Source organism: Dromiciops gliroides, chromosome 2 (genome assembly GCF_019393635.1).
Source record: "Dromiciops gliroides isolate mDroGli1 chromosome 2, mDroGli1.pri, whole genome shotgun sequence".
Classification (NCBI taxonomy): domain Eukaryota; kingdom Metazoa; phylum Chordata; class Mammalia; order Microbiotheria; family Microbiotheriidae; genus Dromiciops; species Dromiciops gliroides.
The window spans coordinates 662,304,572-662,324,368 of record NC_057862.1 but is presented as its reverse complement, the minus strand read 5'-3'; the positions used below and the strand labels follow the sequence as shown (position 1 = coordinate 662,324,368).

General features: G+C 42.7%; 1 protein-coding gene and 2 gene segments (V, D, J or C); 1 reads left to right on the top strand and 2 right to left on the bottom strand.

The window, feature by feature from the left end:
- Nucleotides 1-292: 292 nt before the first annotated feature.
- LOC122739567 lies at nt 293-1,002 on the bottom strand. The segment is given in 2 exon segments: nt 293-612; nt 939-1,002. Coding segments are annotated over 2 exon segments (384 nt in total).
- A 4,762-nt stretch (nt 1,003-5,764) lies between these two features.
- LOC122739566 (mediator of RNA polymerase II transcription subunit 19-like) lies at nt 5,765-6,547 on the top strand. The gene has a single exon (XM_043981250.1). It carries the CDS (start codon nt 5,777-5,779, stop codon nt 6,545-6,547), a length of 771 nt encoding a protein of 256 aa, XP_043837185.1. The 5' UTR covers nt 5,765-5,776.
- Nucleotides 6,548-15,696: 9,149 nt separating this feature from the next.
- On the bottom strand, nt 15,697-16,416 carry LOC122739565. The segment is given in 2 exon segments: nt 15,697-16,013; nt 16,332-16,416. Coding segments are annotated over 2 exon segments (366 nt in total).
- Nucleotides 16,417-19,797: the final 3,381 nt, after the last annotated feature.

The following is a 19,797-nucleotide window of genomic DNA, read 5'->3' as shown; positions in this document are numbered from 1 at the left end:
ATCAGGGGGCACCACTCCAGTCTTCACATACTCAGTACCACTTATTGCCCCAGAACACACTGGACCAAATGTTCCATATCACCAAGCTAAAATATGGCCAGTCCTGCCTAGGGGACAGGGCATGTGATTGACAAGGCCTTGTGAGAAAGGAGGGGACCTGAGGAACCACAAAGAGGAAGCCCTGAGAGATGTGAGCCTGCCTAGAGGGCAGGGGCTGCTCTGCCTGGGGACCAGAGAGGAAGCAGCTGCTGCTCTGAGCTGAATCCCCTGAGAAGCCTGGGGAGGTTTTTGTTCAGGCCTGAAGCAATGTGGGAGGCCAGTAATTACTCTGCTGACAGTAATAATCTCCAGCATCCTTGGGCTCCAAGCTGTTGATGGTGAGAGTGAAATCTGTCCCAGACCCACTGCCACTGAAGCGGGCGGGCACTCCAGATGCCAGCCTGTTAGCAAGGTAGATGAGGAGGCTGGGGGCTTGGCCAGGTTTCTGCTGATACCAATGAAGGTAGTTATAACCACTATATATAACACTCTGACTGGTCTTGCAGCTGAGGGTGACTCTCTCTCCTGGAGACACAGACAAGGAGGCTGGAGACTGAGTCAGCACAACAGCTCCTTGGGAATATAGGAAACAACGAAATGAGAGGAAATAAGAGGAAATGAGAGGAAATGAGAAATGTGTGAATGTCCAAGTTAAAGTGTAGGAACAAGGAAATTCTGTGGAGACCCTGAGATCCCAAATGACTGACAAGTGGATGTATTTACTGTCACCACAGACACCACCTTTCCCACAAACCTCACAATGTTTGTAATCTGGGGCCTGGCCATGCTCCTCAGCCTCCATCTGCCTGTGCTGTCCCTAAGCTTCCTCACCCCCTGGATCCAGGGGTCATCAGGTCTTTAATCCCTGAAAACCTGTTCCCTTCTCACCCCTTCCCTGCCCTGCTGGGTCTTACCCTGAGCCCAGAGCACCAGCAGCCAGAGGAGCTGCCATGGGGAGGTCATCCTGGCCTTCAGACACCTGCAGAGAGAGCACTCAGAGCCCTGAGGGGGCAGCAAGGAGGGAGGAAGCTTTTCTACCCTGAGCAGGGCTCCCTGCAGGCCCCTGGGGCTCCATATGCAAAAGAGCCCCAGGTCTGCTCTGAGCCTCCTCTCAGGACCCTGTGAGTCACCCTGAGTCACCCTGGCTGAGCCTGACTCTGGGGGAGGGGCCTCCCTCCTCTCTGTCCTCAGTGTGTGACCTCAGGAGCAAAGACAGGCTCCTGTTTAGTGTCTGATATGGGAATGGTTGGAGCTGGTTGTGGGTGAATGAGGGGAGGCTTCTCTCTGTGCCCCAGGACTAGATCCCCAATAACCAGGAGAGAGCTCCCAGCCCTGGGGAGGGGGAAGAGATGGCAGGAGCTCACAGCTTGTAGGCTCTGGAGGTGCCTCACCTGCCTCTGCTCATGCACCTGGCCCTCTCCTGCCCCCTGCTGCAGGAGGTGTGAATTCAAAGAGGCAGAGAGGAGGGGCTGCCTGACACTGGAAGGAACTTAGCCTGGACACTTGGGGGTTTTGTCAGTCACTAGATGAGATTACTGTAATTGGAAAGAAAACGTGTCTCTACGAGTCCCCATTTTCCCATTCCAGACATGCACTAAAAGTGAGGACCTTTACTATGATCAACCCAGTATCCCAGTTGTGACTGTTTCTAGAAATGGGGATCTGAGCAAATCTATGAGCAATATGAGGCTATAGAGGTGAGTAGGAATGTGTCAAAAATAGACACAAGGAGACTGGAGTCAATCACTTCTGTCTAATCACTTCTCTCCTTTTGAATTGCAAGATCCCTTTGTTTGATTTCACTGCCTCCAGATGCTCCTCTCTCCAGTTGATCAAAAATACATGAATACATGAGTAAGCTTCTTTACAATTCCTTTTTAAAACAATTTTAACTGTTGTTTTTTTTTAATTTTGAATTCCAAATTTTCTCCTTCCTTCTCCTTCTTTCTCCTTGTGAATGCAAACAATGCAATATGTTATACAGACAAAATATGTTTCCACTTTAGAGGAAATAGGTCTCCTCTCAACAAGGATATAACAGTCACCCTTCAAATTACACTCCTCTGGACCTGTTTGAGGAAAAAGGTCTTAGTCCATTTCCTTCCCCTCCAGCAAACAAGATCACCTGGTTCAAGGAGTCCTGAGCTGGTCTCAATTGGGTCCTCTCCTGGGTTGTGTCCATATAAGGGAAGATTGAGGAAATGTTCCTGTGTCTCCTCCCATTTTGGCTAAGAATCCAAAGAATAATTAGGGAAATCAGGGTTAGGCATACTGTGTTCCAGTTAGATAGTTTTTGCCTGTAGGTTGTGTATGGGATAATTATGGATTTGAGTCAGATTAAACTCTGAGGATGGAGTCTGAAAGATACCCCCAGCCCGCCCCCTACCCCCCAGTATAGTTAGTCTCTTGCTTTGCCTAAAAGTCAATGGCTTGTTAAATTCTCACTGTCTCCTTTAAGTTTTATTGATGAGATAATGGACTTGGGTCAGTTTTGTAAACTCTGAGGATGGGGTCTGGAAGATATCCAGCCCCCCAGTAAGTTTTATTGCTTGTCAAGTTCTACCAATTTGCATTATTTACTTTACTTCTGCTCAGTCTCTCCACTTGTCAGCTACATCTTAGTTTTATGGCCTGTAATAAAAGTTGTGTCTTCAGCCTATCTGGAATTCATCACATGTCAGAGCCCCAGTCCCTGTCATGAATCAATTGCAGTTAGATAAGGGAGTGATTCCTGCCTCCCCTTTTTCTTTGACATTCCTATACATGTCTCCATATATGGATCACGGGCTAACCACGCACTCTGGGTGAGACAGGATTGGATGTTAGAGCATGAGCTCACTCTGTGCATGTGAAGGTTTCCCACTTCCTCAAAATTACTATAAAAACCTAAAAGTTTGGGCCTATCATTGCAGACTCAAATTTGTCATTGAGTTTCCCTGTTCTTGTGAGAATGAAATGAATCTGTCTCTACTTGACTTGGTGGTCTCCTCGAGTTATTTGGGCAAACTGAGGCAGTTTGTCCCAAACAGTTGTAACCCTTGAGTAATCAGACCAGTGATGAAAAAGGGGAGTGTCCATTCACCTTAGGGACTAGGGGTAAACACAGGGCCTATGAGCCCCCATTTTCTGCACCTACCAGCTGCACGCTGGGTTGCCCATTCTCTAGAGAATGACAATAAATGAGCCTTTGACACATGACCACTGCTGAGTTGTTCCAGGCAATTATCGAGCAGGAGTCATTTTCCTCTCACCACTTTAGTCATGTTGTGAAAGAAGACATATACAGAAAAACCCCAAAGAAAAATAAAGAATCAAAAAGTACATTTATTCTCAGGGTTGATATAACCAAGGCCTGCTTTAGTGGCTAGGACTTCTTTTTAATCAGACATCTGGGGCCCATTACAGAGGTAAACCTGATTGGAATTCAGATGGGGCTTTGAGGCCCCCCCCCCAATAAGGGATCTCTGCCCACCAGTGATTGGGATATTTTGGAAGCTCTTTCAATCCCCTGATGGGTTTCTGAGGCCATTCCTGTGTACAGGTTCCCAAGAACATGCCCAAGCCATAACCAAACACTTTAGGGAATTTTTCAAGTTTAGGCTAGTTTCGTTGATAAGATAAAACAGAGTCTTAGGTGTTGAGTATACAGCAGGTACTCACCAAATGATTTTGAATTGCATGGAACTGATTAAAGTGTTGCTGAAATCATCCCTTTTATAACAGATGTGTCTGCACCAAACAAATCAATGTTTATCTTTCATCCATTGCCATCCTTATCCCAAAGGATTCCTCAGCACACCAAAGCACCATTGCAACTAATGGCAGTGGATAGACCACGCAGCTTTTGCTAATAGGATTCACTCTTAGGTCCTTATAGTAGCAGCCTGATAGTCCTAGGTCCAGTTCCGGAAGCTCTGGCCCAGAGGGGGACGCTATGACCATGGAGAAATGCGGTTGATCAGCTTGCTGGGGTCAGGTAGAGATGACTCTTTCCTTGGAGAAGCAAAGTAGTTGATGAAGCAGGTAGTGTTTGGTCAAACAGGTAATAAAGCAGCCGCCCAGAAAGCTGGGCTCCCTGAATTTACAACATGAGCTTCGTTGGGAGCCGGTCATGTTTGCTATGTGACATTAATCCCAAATTAGAAATGTGGAATGTTTATTATTCCTATATCCATATAGCTAACATCCTCATTGTAAAACTGCTGTAACTTTTCAGTCTTAGGTCTCTCCCTCCACCCCCTTCTCACCTCTATAACATTGTCATCTTCTCTTTTGTTTGGGGAATTGAAGTTAGGCTTCTCCTCCCAGCTATACCTCTATGACCGTCTGATTAAAGAACATGCCATAAACCTGTTTCTCCCTGGGAATTGAAGTCTAGGCCTCTGTGTGACAACCAATAAAAACTTTTACTTAAATTTTGATTGGATCGTATGGGTGAGTAATTCTTTGAAAGGGGAATGTTTTCAAGAACCCATTTATCTGTAACATAACTGGTTCCCTGACCAGGAAAACCCTTCCTCTTTCTTCTTGCCACAACACCCTGAGATAAGAGCCTTTTTGTGTATTTTCTCCCTCATGCCCTGAACCCTCTCCCCTTATTGGGTGGCCGCCCAAGGGAAGGGAGGCTGGCGGTCATAGGGCCAAAGCAGTGGTGTCTCCTTTGCAAGGACCATGCCTTGTGTCCACACAAGACAATTGGGGGATGCCCTGAGGAGTGTGGGACTGGTGTTTGATATTTCCCTGGAAGCAGGGAAAATATCAGCTCAACTGCTCACACAGCCCTACTTCTCCTGGGCAGGGAGACAGGATGCTAAAGGATCCCTCTCCTTTGAGATGCAGATTGAACAATTAGGCTTCATTTGACCTTAGAAGCACTTCCTGGCATAATATCAGTTAGAATCTCAAGATTTTGGGCCATGAAATGGGACCTAAATTTTGCAATTGGACTTACTCTGCAGGCACAAGGGAAACTTCACAGAGATCCCATATATACTAGCTCTGTTGGCTTAAGTTTGAACTCAGAGTTGAGGGAACCATGCAGAACAACAGAAAAAAGCCTCTCCCCTTCAGAGGATTTCTTCTGTGGGACTGGCTGGTAGTAAATTCAGTCTCTCCTCACTCCCTCTTCTCCTCCTCCCTGCCCCCTCTCACACCCAGAGTGGGCTCTAGTAAGGTAGACTGGAAAAACTCACCTAAACATTGAAATCTCTGTCACACAGGTGTTTGTCTGTTTGTGTGTTTTATTCTGTTCTGTGTCTGTAAAGTGTTGTACTTGTCTGCCTGCAAGGAAAGTTTTTCTTTTTCCTTTTAAGTGATAAAGCTAATTCTAAGATCTTCTTGCCTCCTGTAAGAAAATGGGGAGTTGTCTCCTCTCAATGAGGATATAACAATCAATCATATTCCCCCTGACCTGTTTGTAGGACAAAGGTCTCAGATGCCCTCCTCCCCCACCCCCAACAAAATCACATGGTTCAAGGAGCTTTGGTCTCAATAAGGTCTTCTCTGGAGTTGTGTCCATATAAGGATGTATAAGGTCCACTTCTGAGTTATGCCCATACAAGGAAGAGGGGTGGGAATACTGTGTTCCAATTAGCTAGTTTTTGCCTGGGGGTTGTAACCCTGGAGTAATCGGACCAATGAGGAAAAAGGGGAGGGTCCATTCACATTAGGGACTAAGGTATATAACAGGGCCTGCAAGGGAGGCAGCACCTGTAGCAGAGGCAGAGTTGTCCATGCTATGGAGAACTTCACAGCGCTTTTTGGTGCACAGACTGAGCCGCCCCCTCCACCAGCCATGCTGGGCTTTGGGCAGGGGAAGCCGCCCCCTCCACCTCCTCCTGCAGGCGGGGGCCCCGGAACGGTCTCGCCGCCCGCTGCGACCCCAGCTCCTCCAGGCGCTGACAAGGCGGCAGCTGGGTGCGGACCCTTCTACCTGATGCGGGAACTCCCAGGCAGCACGGACCTGACAGGCAGCACCAATCTGATCACTCACTACAACTTGGAGCATGCCTACAATAAATTCTGCGGGAAGAAGGTGAAGGAGAAGCTGAGTGACTTCCTCCCCGACCTGCCCGGGATGATCGACCTGCCCGGCTCCCATGACAACAGCAGCCTCCGTTCTCTCATGGAGAAGCCGCCCATCCTTGGTGGTTCCTTCACCCCTATCACGGGCACCATGCTGGCAGGCTTCCGCCTGCACGCTGGCCCGCTGCCAGAGCCATGCCGCCTGATGCATATCCAGCCCCCCAAGGAGAAGAATAAGCACAAGCACAAACGGAGTCGGACCCACGACCCCGTCCCCCCAGAAATTCCATCCGATTCAGATCACAAGAAAAAGAAAAAGGAAGAAGATTCTGAGCGGAAAAGGAAGAAGAAAGGAAGGAAGAAGAATCAACACAGGCCAGAGCATCCCGGTATGGACAGCTCCCAGGCCAGCAGCAGCAGTAGCCTCCATAACAAGACCATTGGAGGACAGACCGGCCCGCGGAGCTCTGTTCTCCTACACTGAACTTGCCAACAGAAGCAGCCTTGGAGGCTGGAGGACAAGCTTCCCTTGGAGCATTCCCCTGGAATTGGGGGAGAATGCAGGCCAGGCCAGCTCTGGCTGGGGACAAATGAGGTGGATTCATGAGGGGTGGGAAGGGTTAGGGTTAGGGCCCTATTGGCTTCTCGGGTGGAGCCGCTTCCCCCTTCCCAAGGAGCCTTCTCTCCATGTCTTTTTTTTTTTAATAAAGTATTTTATTTTTTTTATGTTACATGCAAAGATCGTTCTCAACTTTTGTTTGTACAAGCTTTCCAATTTCAGATTTTTCTCCCTCCCTCCCCCCTTCCCTAGACAGCAAGTAATCTGATACAGGTGATATATCTATATCTATATCTGTATATATATCTATACACATACATATATACATATATATATATACGCACACACACATAATAACATTAAACATATTTCTGCATTAGTCATGTTATAAGAGAAAAATAAGAGCAACGGCGAAAAACCTCAAAATGGAAAAACAACAACACCAAAAGCAAAAGAAATAATATGGTTCATTCAGCATCTATACTCCAGTTCTTTCTTTTTTTTTCTTTTTTCCTGGATTTGGAGATCCTGTTCTATCATGAGTTTCCTGGAACTCTTCTGTACCATTGCATTGGTGAGAAGAATATAGTCCATCACAGTAGATCAACACACAGTGTTGATGTTACTGTGTCCAATGTTCTTTTGGTTGTGCTCATCTCACTCATCATTAGCCCAGGAAAGACCCTCCAGGTTTCTCTGAACTCCTCCTGCTCATCATTTCTTACAGCACAATAGTATTCCATTACATTCATATACCACAACTTGTCCAGCCATTCCCCAATTGATGGGCATCCCCTCAACTTCCAATTCCTTGCCACCACATAAAGAGCAGCTAGAAATATTTTTGTGCACATGGGTCCCTCTCACCTTTCCATGATCTCTTTGGGGAAAAGACCCAAAAGTGGTATTGCTGGGTCAAAGGGTGTGCACAGCTTTATCGCCCTTTGGGCATAATTCCAAATTGTTCTCCAGAATGGTTGGATCAGTTCACAGCTCCACCAACAATGCATTAGTATTCCGATTTTTCCACAGGTTCTCCAACATTTATTATTTTCCTTTTTTGTCATTTTAACCAATCTGATAGCTGTCAGGTGGTAGCTCAGAGTTGTTTTAATTCACATCTCTCTAATCATTAGAGATTTAGAGCATTTTTTCATATGGCTATAGATAGCTTTGATTTCTTCATCAGAAACCTGCCTGACCATTTCTCAATTGGGGAATGACTTGGATTCTTATAAATTTGATTTAGTTCCCTATATATTTTAGAAATAAGGCCTTTCGGGCAGCTAGGTGGCACAGTGGATAGAGCACCGGCCCTGGAGTCAGGAGTACCTGAGTTCAAATCTGGCCTCAGACACTTAACACTTACTAGCTGTGTGACCCTGGGCAAGTCACTTAACCCCAATTGCCTCACTAAAAAAAAAAAAAAAGAAAAAGAAAAAGAAAAGAAATGAGGCCTTTATCAGAAGTACTGGCCATAAAAATTGTTTCCCAGCTTTCTGCCTCCCTTCTAAGTTTGGATGCATTGCTTCTGTTTGTACAGAAACTTTTAAAATTTAATGTAATCAAAATCATCCATTTTGCATTTTATAATATTCTCTATTTCTTTTTTGGTCATAAACTGTTTTCATTTCCAAAGATCTGAAAGGTAGACTATTCCTTTCTCTCCTAATTTACCTCTTGTAATACCTCTTATGTCTAAATCATATATCCATTTTTACCTTATTTTAGTATAAGGTGTAAGATGTTGGTCTATGCCTAATTTCTGCCATAATATCTTCCAGTTTTCCTAGCAGGTTTTGTCAAATACTGAGTTCCTATCCCAGAAGCTGGAGCCTTTGGGTTTATCAAACACTACATTACTAGTGAGATTTACTACTGTGTTTCCTGTGGGTAGCCTATTCCATTGATCCTCCACTCTATTTCTTAGCCAGAACCAGATAGTTTTTTTTTTTAATTTTTTTTTCTTTAGCAACAAACATTTTATTTTCCATTTACATGTAAGGGTCATTTTCAACATTCTTTTTTATAAGTTTTAGAGTTCCAAGTTTTTCCCTCTCCCTCCCTCCCTTTCCTCCCCCATCCACAAGATCACAATCAGGTTATATATGTACAACCCACAAGTGTTCTTTTTATAAGTTCTTTCTATACAGGTGCATAGTAAGCTTCCTCATTAGTTCCTTGGAATTGTCTTGGATCATTGCACTGCTGAGAGTAGTTAACTCATTCACAACTGATCATTGAATAGTACCAGATAGTTTGTTTGTTTGTTTTTGTTTGTTTTTTTTTTGCAGGGCAATGAGGGTTAAGTGACTTGCCCAGGGTTACACAGCTAGTAAGTGTCAAGTGTCTGAGGCTGGATTTGAATTCAGGTAGTCCTGAATCCAGGGCCAGTGCTTTACCACTGTGCCATCTAGCTGCCCCAGTACCAGATAGTTTTGATGACTGCTGATTTATAGTAAAGCTCCAGGTTTGGTACTGCTAACCCACCTTCCCGAGAATTTTTTTTCATTATTTCCCTGGATATTCTTGATTTTTTTGTTTTTTCAGATAAATTTTGTTATTATTTTTTCTAGCTGTATAAAATAATTGTTAGGTAGTCTGATTGGTATGGCACTGAATAAGTAAATTAATGTGGGCAGTATTGTCATTTTTACTATATTAGCTCTGCCTATCCATGAGCAATTGATAGCTTTCCAATTATTTAGATCTGATTTGATTTGTGTGAAGAGTGTTTGGTAGTTGTGTTCATAGAGTTCCTGGGTTTGTCTTGGCAAGTAGACTCCCAAGTATTTTATATTATCTACCGTTACTTTAAATGGAATTTTTTTTTCTATCTCTTGCTGCTGGACTTTGTTGGTCATGTATAGAAATGCTGATGATTTATGTGGATTTATTTTATATCCTGCTACTTTGCTAAAGTTGTTCATTGTTTCAAGTAATTTTTGAGTTGATTCTCTAGGATTCTCTAAGTATACCATCATATCATCTGCAAAGAGTGATAGTTTTGTTTCCTCCTTGCCTATTCTAATTCCTTTAATTCCTTCTTCTCTGATTGCTAAAGCTAACATTTCTAGGACAGCATTAAATAATAGGGGTGATAATGGACATCCCTGTTTCACCCCTGATCTTATTGGGAAGGCCTCTAAGTTATCTCCATTGCATATAATGCTTGCTGATGGTTTTAGGTAGATACTGTTTATTATTTTAAGGAAAGCTCCACCTATTCCTAAACTCTCTAGTGTTTTTATTAGGAATGGGTGTTGTACTTTGTCAAAAGCTTTCTCTGTATCTATTGAGATAATCATATGATTTTGGTTAGTTTTCTTATTGATGTGGTTGATTATGTTAATAGTTTTCCTAATGTTGAACCAGCCCTGCATTCCTGGTATAAATGCCACCTGGTCATAGTGTATTATCTTGGTGATCACTTGCTGTAATCTCCTTGCTAATATCTTATTTAAGATTTTAGCATCAATATTCATTAGGGAAATTGGTCTATAATTTTCTTTCTCTGTTTTTTTCTTTGCCTGGTTTTGGTATCACCACCATATTTGTGTCATATAACAAATTTGGTAGAACTCCTTCACATATTTTTCCAAATAATTTGTATACTGTTGGAATTAATTGTTCTTTAAATGTTTGGTAAAATTCACCTGTAAACCCATCTGGCCCTGGGGATTTTTTCTTAGGGAGTTCATTAATGGCTTGTTCAATTTCTTTTTCTAATATGGGTTTATTTAAGGATTTTATTTCCTCTTCAGTTAACTTGGGCAGTTTGTATTTTTGTAAATATTCATCCATTTCAATTAGATTGTCAAATTTATTAGCATACAGTTGGGCAAAATAATTCCTAATTATTGATTTAATGTCCCCTTCATTGGTGGTAACATCCACCTTTTTCATTTTTGATACTGGTAATTTCGTTTTCTTTCTTTTTCTAATCAAATGAACCAATATTTTATCTATTTTATTGTTTTTTCATAAACCCAGCTCTTAGTTTTATTGATTAATTCTATAGTTTTTTTGCTTTCAATCTTATTAATTTCTCCTTTAATTTTCAGGATCTCTAGTTTAGTATGTAATTGGGGATATCTAATTTGTCTTTTTCTAGCTTTTTAAGTTGCATGCCCAATTCATTAATCTCCTCTTTCTCTTTTTTATTCATGTAAGCATTTAGAGCTATAAATTTTCCCCTAAGCACTGCTTTGGCTGCATCCCACAGATTTTGGTATGTTGTCTCATTCTTGTCATTCTCTTGGATATAGTTATTGATTGTTTCTATGTTATGTTGTTTGGCCCATTCATTCTTTAGAATGAAATTATTTAGTTACCAATTGATTTTCATTCTACTTTCCCCTGGCTCTTTTTTACATGTAATTTTTTACTGCATCATGATCTGAGAACTATGCATTTACTATATATTTACTTTCTACATTTGACTATGGTGTTTTTGTGCCCTAATACATGGTCAATTTTTGAAAATGCGCCATGTACTGCTGAAAAAAAAGGTATATTCCTTTCTATCCCCATTCAATTTTCTCCAGACATCTATCATGTCTAACTTTTCTAGTAATCTATTCACCTCTTTCACTTTTTTCTTATTTATTTTTTCACTAGATTTATCTAATTCTGAGAGGGGGAGATTCAGATCCCCCACTGGTATAGTATTCCTGTCTAATTCCTCTTGTAATTAATTGAACTTCTCCTTATCTTCCAACTGTCCAATTTTAATTTTTAAGGCATTGTTCTCTTCAATGAGATTATGCACCTTTTTTTCCATTTTGCCAGATGAATTTTTGAAGCACTGATTGCTTCAGTGAAATTCTGCACCTTTTTTTCCATTTGGCCAGATGAATTTTTTAAGGAATTGTTTTCTGCAGTCAATCTTTGTTCTTCCTTTTCCAAGCTACTGATTCTTTTTTCATATTTTTCTTGTTTTGCTTTCATTTCTCTCCCCATTTTTCTTCTACCTCTTTCAATTGATTTTTAAAATCCTCTTTGAGCTCTTCCAGGAAGGCTTTTTGTTTTTGAGACCAATTCTCGTTTCCTCCTGAGGCTTCACATGTAGGCAATTTGAGGGTATTGTCCTCATCTGAGTTTGTGTTGGCTTCTTCCCTATTGATACAGAAGCTCTCAATGGAGAGGGCTCTTTTTTGCTTCTTACTCATTATTGCAGCTTATTTATTTATTTTTTAAATTGAGTTCTGCTCTGGGGGCACCAGGGTCCCTGTTTTGGGCTTCTTGTGCAGGGGTATAGGTGCTGTTTCACCAGCTTTTTACACTGAGGGCTTGAAGTGTGTGCAATCCCCCCCCCCCAACTTCCTGTCTAAGTGCTCTAGGATCAGTGGGCCTAGTCCTGCCTGTCTTGTTCCAGGCCCTTCAGCTGGCAACTTTCCCTCTTGGCTGGTGCAGGTAGGTTTTTCCACTGTCCTGCTGGGTCACCAGATTTTTGAGCCAGGTTCCAGGGGCCTCAGTTGTTCGGCTGTGGCCCGCAGCTTCCTGCTGACTTGCCCCGACCCCCACCTCGGTGCTGGGCTGCTGCCCTGCACTGGGCCTCCCTTTTGCCCAAGTCAGACCGTCCTTTTCCTGAAGTCTTCTAAATTATCTCTGGTTGGAAGACTGTGTCTCTCCGTCTCTTTGCAGGTTCTGTAGTTTCAGTCCAGAGGCTTGATTCAGTGTTCTTTTTGAGGGAACAGAAGGAGAGCTCAGGCAGCTTGCTGATTCCTCTTCGCCATCTTGGCTCCTGAGTCTCCATGTCTTTTTGTACAGTTTGTCTGCTTGAAGATTTGGATTGGTTTATTAGGATTTGGTTTCTTTTTTAAAAATTCCTCTTGTACCAAAAAACAAACAAACAAACAAACAAAAAAACCAGGGCCTGCAAGCCTTTCTTTGCACCCACTAGCTGCACACTCGGGTGCCTCCTCACAAGAAGGAAATAAAGAGCCTTTGTTACCTCACTGCTGAGTTCCTGAGAATTATTGAGAAGAGGATTCTTCTTCCCTCACACCTTCCATGCACTGGCCAGGCTGGGAAGGTCAGAATCGACTGCAGGATGTTTTTACAATGTGAACTATGCAGAGTTTGAATTTGGCAATGAGAATGTGATTTCTTTTCTATGTTGTGAATTAACCCTTCTAATACTACAAGGTTAATAGCTGCAAGACAATGAGTAGGGGGCATTTGATTTCTTCATTTCTAAAACTGTTCAGTAAGCAATCAAGGAGTCCCTAGGTGTGAAAAACATATGGAAAAATTTTCTGAGACACAGCACTGGGATGTTAAAAAAGAAAAAAAAACACTTTATTCACATTCTCTTGAGAATGGGCTCAGCCCCAAGTGGGCAGAGCAATGTGCATCTTGGAAGGCCTGTTTTTATAAGGGCAATCTAGTCCGCAGGGTTACAATCTTATATGTAGGCACAGGCTACTTCATCAAGGCAGCACCCTGCCGCCCCCTGCATTGTTCACTTCTTCCAGTGGGAACCTTTTTTGAGAAACTAAGCCCCACCTGTGGACATCAGCTTCTCAAGCACCTCTTTTTATTTATTCTTCCCTCTCAGACACTTAAGTCCCCAGGCAGTTTCAATTTTAATGAGGAGGGGGCCCACTTTTTCCTCACAAATCCCTCCTCCTTGTTTTTGACCATTGGGTCTCCCTCAGTCCTCTGCTAGCATGATCTTTTTTTCTCGTTTTTTGGTGAGGCAATTGGGGTTATGTGACTTGCCCAGGGTCACACAGCTAGTAAGTGTTAAGTGTCTGAGGCCAGATTTCAACTCAAGTCCTCCTGAATCCAGGGCTGCTGCTTTATCCACTGAGCCACCTAGGTACTCCAGCATCATATTTGTAAATTCAGTATTAGCCCCCTCCCTCCCCCTTCCCCCCTCCCCCCTCCCGTCCTCCAGTGTCCATTCAGTTATCAGTTTCATCGAGAATCTTAGATGTCCCATGTAGCTGTCAGATCTCTGGAACCACTTTCCTTGGGGACATTCTGGAAGATGTCTTGTCTCCAGGGCACTCGTCCCGTAGATCCATTTTCTTAGAGTTCCTATTGAAAGCTCAATAAAATTATAACACTAGTGCCCCTCCCATATTGTTTAAAGCTTTATCCAATTCTTTCTTTAACAAGCATTTTTAACAACAGGCCCAAGGATTATGTTACCTTGATACCTGCAGGCTTTCTCTCAGAATACCACAGAAAGGGGCAGCTAGGTAGTGCAGTGGATAGAGCACAGGCCCTGGATTCAGGAGGACCTGAGTTCAAATCCAGCCTCAGACACTTGACACTTACTACCTGTGTGACCCTGGACAAATCACTTAATCCCATTTTCCTCAACAACAAAAAACATAAAAGAAAAAAAAATACCACAGAAAGCAGAACTCTTAATTCTCTCCAAACTACATATATATATATATATATATATATATAAAACAATTCTTTGAAAGATCTTACTCAATTGTTAAAATATAATCCTCACATAAAATTTAGATTGCAGAATACTTTCATAAGAAAATGATCACAAATGAACTTACATAAAAGTCAACTTCGATTGTAGAACATTTAAATATTTAACTTTAAAACAGTACATGTCAAATAAAGAAACCAGGTTTGTATGCTCTACAGACAGATGTTATCTCCACACAACATTCTAAAAGTTACCCTCCTTTACCTTTCTTGAAAAGAACTTGAGATGTGTTTCAAAATGCATAAAAACTTTCCTAAGCCACCCACAAAGGAGCCCATAAGTTACCTTTAATACAAGACAATTAAGAATATAATTTTCATCTTTGTTTCATCCCTTTTTGCATCACCTGCCTAATTATCCTGAAACCATTACGAGAAATTAAAGAATCTGATATAACTGGGTGAAAATTAGAATGGTGTCCCCTTCTGGAGAGATACTGCAGGGAAGCTCTGCCATGAGGAGAAGGCATGGGAGGAGAAGCCATGTCACTTTAGTGTCCAGGAGTGACCTTCTCTGGGGTTTCACAGGTCAGTCCGGCATCCAGAACTTATATCTATAGAAAGCACGTCTGGGACTTGCCAACTAGAGCCAATCCGACCTTCTAAACCCCAGGAAGGTCACCTCGTGCTTTCTCCTCAGGGAAAATGAAAAGCTACTCAAGGTCACATGCCAATGAGGTCCAAAACAACGACTGGTTCTTTCCTATCAGAGATGCTTACCACAAAAGATTCCCAAGACAAGGGGCTTGAACAAGGAGAAGCAGTGACACATGCACTGGTCCCTCTCCTCAGGTAGTGGGATGAAACATCACAACACAAAGCACTTTGCAGGAAGGGGAATTTGACATTCTGCCTCAGCTCTGCCCTGTGCAAATGATTTCCTCCAGGTCCATGTCTTCAGCCAAGTCTGATCAGGAGTTAGGCTGGCCCTTGCACTTGGTGGTCATCTTCTCTAAGGGGGGAGTTACAGAACTTCCTGCTCCCACTCAGTACTGTCTGATGGACCCAGTGTCTCTGGACCTGGATTGAAAAAGACTCATGATCCTGAGTTCAAATCTGACCTTAGAAATTTACTAGCTATGGGACCCTGGTCATGTCACTTACGACTATTTGCCTCAGTTTCCTCATCTGTAAAACCAGTTGCATAAGGAAATGGAAAAACACTCCAGGACATTTGCTAAGGAAACCCAAATGGGGTCATGAAGGGTCAGATGCAACTAAACCACAGAAACAAACATGGAAACAAACAAACAAATGATTGCTACAAACAACTGGAGCAAAGACCCCTCAACGTGAACTTATGCTCCCAAGAAGAGAAACAATTGAGGTGGAGGCAAAGCTACCAAATGGACTTGGAATGTCAGTATTTCCCCTCTATTGATTTTCTCCCTGGTTTCCCAGGGGGCTGTGCTGCCTCCCCTCTGCCTTGGGGACAGAGCATGTGACAGACAAGGCTTTGTGAGAAAGGAGGGGACTTGTGGGGTCAGAAAGGGGAAGCCTGGGAGATGTGAGCCTGCCCAGAGAGCAGGGGCTGCTCTGGCCTGGGGACCAGAGAGGAACCAGCTGCTGCTCTGAGCTGAATCCCCTGAGCAGCCTGGGGAGGTTTTTGTTCAGGCCTGAAGCACTGTGGGAGGCCATTTATAACCCTGCTGACAGTAATAATCTCCAGCATCCTCAGGCTCCAAGCTGCTGATGGTGAGAGTGTAATCTGTCCCAGACCCACTGCCACTGAAGCGGGCAGGCACTCCAGATGCCAGGCTGTTAGCATCATAGATGAGGAGCCTGGGGGCTTGGCCTGGTTTCTGCTGGTACCAATGAAGGTAGCTATATACATTCTCACTGGCCTTGCAGCTGATGGTGACTCTCTCTCCTGGAGACCCAGACAAGGAGGTTGGAGACTGGTTCAGCACAATGGCTCCTCGGGAATCTAGGAAACCAACGAAATGAGAGGAAGACAGAAATGGGTGAATGTCCAAGTTAAAGGGTATAGACAAGAAAATTCAGTGGAGATCCTGAAATCCCAAATGACAGACAAGAAGTTGTTTTTATTGTCAACATGGGACATAAAACATCTTTCCCACAGACCTCACAAGGTTTGTAATCTCAGACATGGCCATGCTCCTCAGCCTCCATCTGCCTGTGTTGTCCCTAAGCTCCCTCACCCCCTGGATCCAGGGGTCATCAGGTCTTTAATCCCTGAAAACCTGTGACTTCCTCACCCCTTCCCTGCCCTGCTGGGTCTTACCCTGAGCCCAGAGCACCAGCAGCCAGAGGAGCTGCCATGGGGAGACCATCCTGGCCTTCAGACACCTGCAGAGAGAGCACTCAGAGCCCTGAGGGGGCAGCAAGGAGGGAGGAAGCTTTTGTACCCTGAGCAGGGCTCCCTGCAGGCCCCTGGGGCTCCCTATGCAAAAGAGCCCCAGGTCTGCTCTGAGCCTCCTCTCAGGACCCTGTGAGCCACACTGAGTCACCCTGGCTGAGCCTGACTCTGGGGGAGGGGCCTCCCTCCTCTCTGTCCTCAGTGTGTGACCTCAGGAGCAAAGACAGGCTCCTGTTTAGTGTCTGATGTGGGAATGGTTGGAGCTGGTTGTGGATGAATGAGGGGGGGCTTCTCTCTGTGCCCCAGGACTAGCTTCCCCATAACCAGGAGAGAGCTCCCAGCCCTGGGGAGGGGGCAGAGATGGCAGGAGCTCACAGCCTGTAGGCTCTGGAGGTACCTCAAGGGCATCTGCTCATACACACGTTCCTCTCCCGCCCCCTGCTGGAGATGTTGTGAATTCAAGGAGGAAGAGAGATGGGGCTGGCTGACACTGAAGGGAGCTTAGCCTTAGTCTCTGGGAAAGCTTAGTAGAGCCTCATTCCTGAGTGAATGGGTTTTGTCATTCACTACATAAGATTACTGCAGTTGTTCTGAGCTCATGGAGGACAATGTGATCTCTACCCTTCACCCCATTTTCCCATTCTAGCCATTCACTAAAGGTGAGGATGAATCCTATGATCCAACCCATGTCCTGGCTGTGACTGTTTCTTGAAATGTGGACCTTAGTAAATCATTGCCCAGTGTGAGGCTATGAAGGTAAGGGGCACTGGCTCAGAGATACACCAAAGAAGGCTACAGTCATTCCCTTCTGTCCTGTGGGACTGCAATACCCCCCTGTTTTAGACTCCTGCCTTCAGTCTTTCCTCTCTCCAACCAATCAACAGGGAATGAATACATGAAAAAGCACTTTTGGGGGCAAGTAAGTAGAGCACTGGATAAAGCACCAACCCTGGATTCAGGAGTACCTGATTTCAAATCTGTTCTCAGACACTTAACACTTACTAGCTGTGTGATCCTGAGCAAGTCACTTAACCCTCCTTGCTCCACAAAAAGAAAGAAAGAAAGAAGAAAGAAAGCACCTTTGCTTATTTGAAAATAATTCATTTTTTTCCAATTATATTTAAAAGCAATTTTTAACCTTTAAAAAAAATTGGGATTACAAATTTTCTGCTTTCTTCTCTCCCATCCTCTTTGAGAAGGCAAAAACTTGTTATATGTTATATATATGTAGTCAGGCAAAACATGTTTCTAGATTAGTCATATTGTGAAAGCAGATATAAAGAACAAAATAGGAAAAATAAAATATAAAAATGTATGCTTTGTTCTGCCTTCAGAAATCATCATTTAAAAATACACTTATTAACCTATGTCCACAGTAGAATGGTAAGTACTTGGGTGAGAAATGGACAAGTAAAAATAGTTCATGCTCCAAAGGTGTTCATATTTTTATGACAGATGCAATAATAATCATACTATGTATCATTATAATTAATAACTCAATTTCATTCCTTTATATTCTTGTAACATAATTTGTTTGGCCCTTATCCGATTGATAGCTACTCCCTTATTTTCTATTTCTTTGCCAATATAAAAAATAACACATATATTTTTGTATATATAGTACCTTTTCCTTTTCCTTTGATCTCTTTGGGGTATAGGCCTTGGAATGGTATCATGAGGTCAAATACTATGCACAGCCTCATAACTTTGGGTGTATAGTTACAAATAGTTTTCCAGAATGACTAGACCAATTTACAGCTCTACCAACAGTTTATCCAGGTGCCTATTTTCCTTTAACCCTTCCAACACTTGTCATTTTCCTTTTTTATCAATGCTGCCAGTCTAATGGGCATGAGATGGAATTTTATAGTTATTTTTAATTTACTTTTTTCTTATACCTATACCTATATATTACTTATACCTATATATGCTCCTATTGGAGCATGTTTCTTTCTTTTTTAAAAGTAAGAAACATTTTTATTTATAGTTTTGGGTTTCAATTTTTATACCTCCTTTCCTCCCTCCTCTTCCTCTCTGTGAGGTGGTAATCAATCAAATGTAGGTTATACATGTATGATTATGTAAACATTACAATGTTAGTAATTTTGTATATGAAAACTTGAATAAAAGAGAAAAAATGAAAGAAAGTGAAAAATAGCATGCTTCCGTCTTTGTTCCATCAACATCAGTTCTTTCTTTGGATGTGGATAGTATGTTTCATTAATAGTCCTTTGGAATTGTCTTGGATCATTGTATAGTTGAGAATAGTTAAGTCATTCACAGTGCTTCATCAAACTGTATTGCTGTTTCTGTGCACAGTGTTCTCTTGGTTCTGCTCACTTCACTTTTTTTTCCTGCTCACTTCGCTATATATCAGTTCACACAAGTCTTTCCGGGCCTTTCTAAAATCATCCTTCTTGTCATTTCTTATAGTCCAATAATATTCCATCACCATCGTATACCACAGCTTGTTTAGCCATTCCCCAATTGATAGGCATTCCTTTGATTTCCAATTCTTAGCCACCACAAAAAGAGCTTCTAGAAATATTTTTGTACAAATAGGTCTTTTTCAAGTTGGAGCATTTTTTATAAAAGATGGTTACAGGTAGTTTAAATATCTTACTTTGAGAACTGCCTGTTTTGACCCTTTGGTATGGTTATTATTCTATAAAATTACGTTTCTATATTATGCATATTGAAAACTGCATCTTAAGAGAAAATTACTGCAAAGAATGTTACTTCAGTTAATTCTTTCTCTTTCCATCTTTGCAGCATTGGATTCATTTAGGTAACAAAAAATTTTGTATATTTAGAATTGTCCAACTATTATTCAATCAACTAGCATTTATTAAGTAGCTATCTTGTGTCAGTCACTGTGCTAAATACAGGGGATTTTTTAAAGCATTCCATGGTGTCAAGGAGCTCACAATCTAATGTGAGAGACAACTCACAAGCAAATACACTCAGTTCTACTATAGTATGACATATATATTCCCCAAAGAATCTCACTATGCAAAATCATGCAAAAAATCCACAGGAATCTGTGGTAAAAAAAATATGAAAGTTTTTTAACAGTCAGTTAGGATAACTGAAAGACGCCAGTTTTTGAAGGACCACCCTTTTGTGGAGGAGACCAACGGCATGAGCTACGCACGCCAGTCCGCCTGCTGCACACATCAGACTGCCTGCTACGCACTCGACTTCCGGGGTGCGAGCTTAAAAGGCAAGGAGAGAACGGAAGTGGAGGCTTTTTCCTGCTCTGCTGGTCTGACTGCGCTGCACAGACGGTCTCTCTCTCTCCCCAAAGGGGGCCTTCGGTTTTGGTGAGTTTTATACGGAATATAGACTAAGTTTAGACTTAAGACAATTTGTATTGTGTTTCTACTTTCCT

Bases quoted from the DNA above. Each gene is read 5' to 3' on its own strand.
- LOC122739566 (XM_043981250.1), top strand. From the start codon at position 5,777: ATGGAGAACTTCACAGCGCTTTTTGGTGCACAGACTGAGCCGCCCCCT.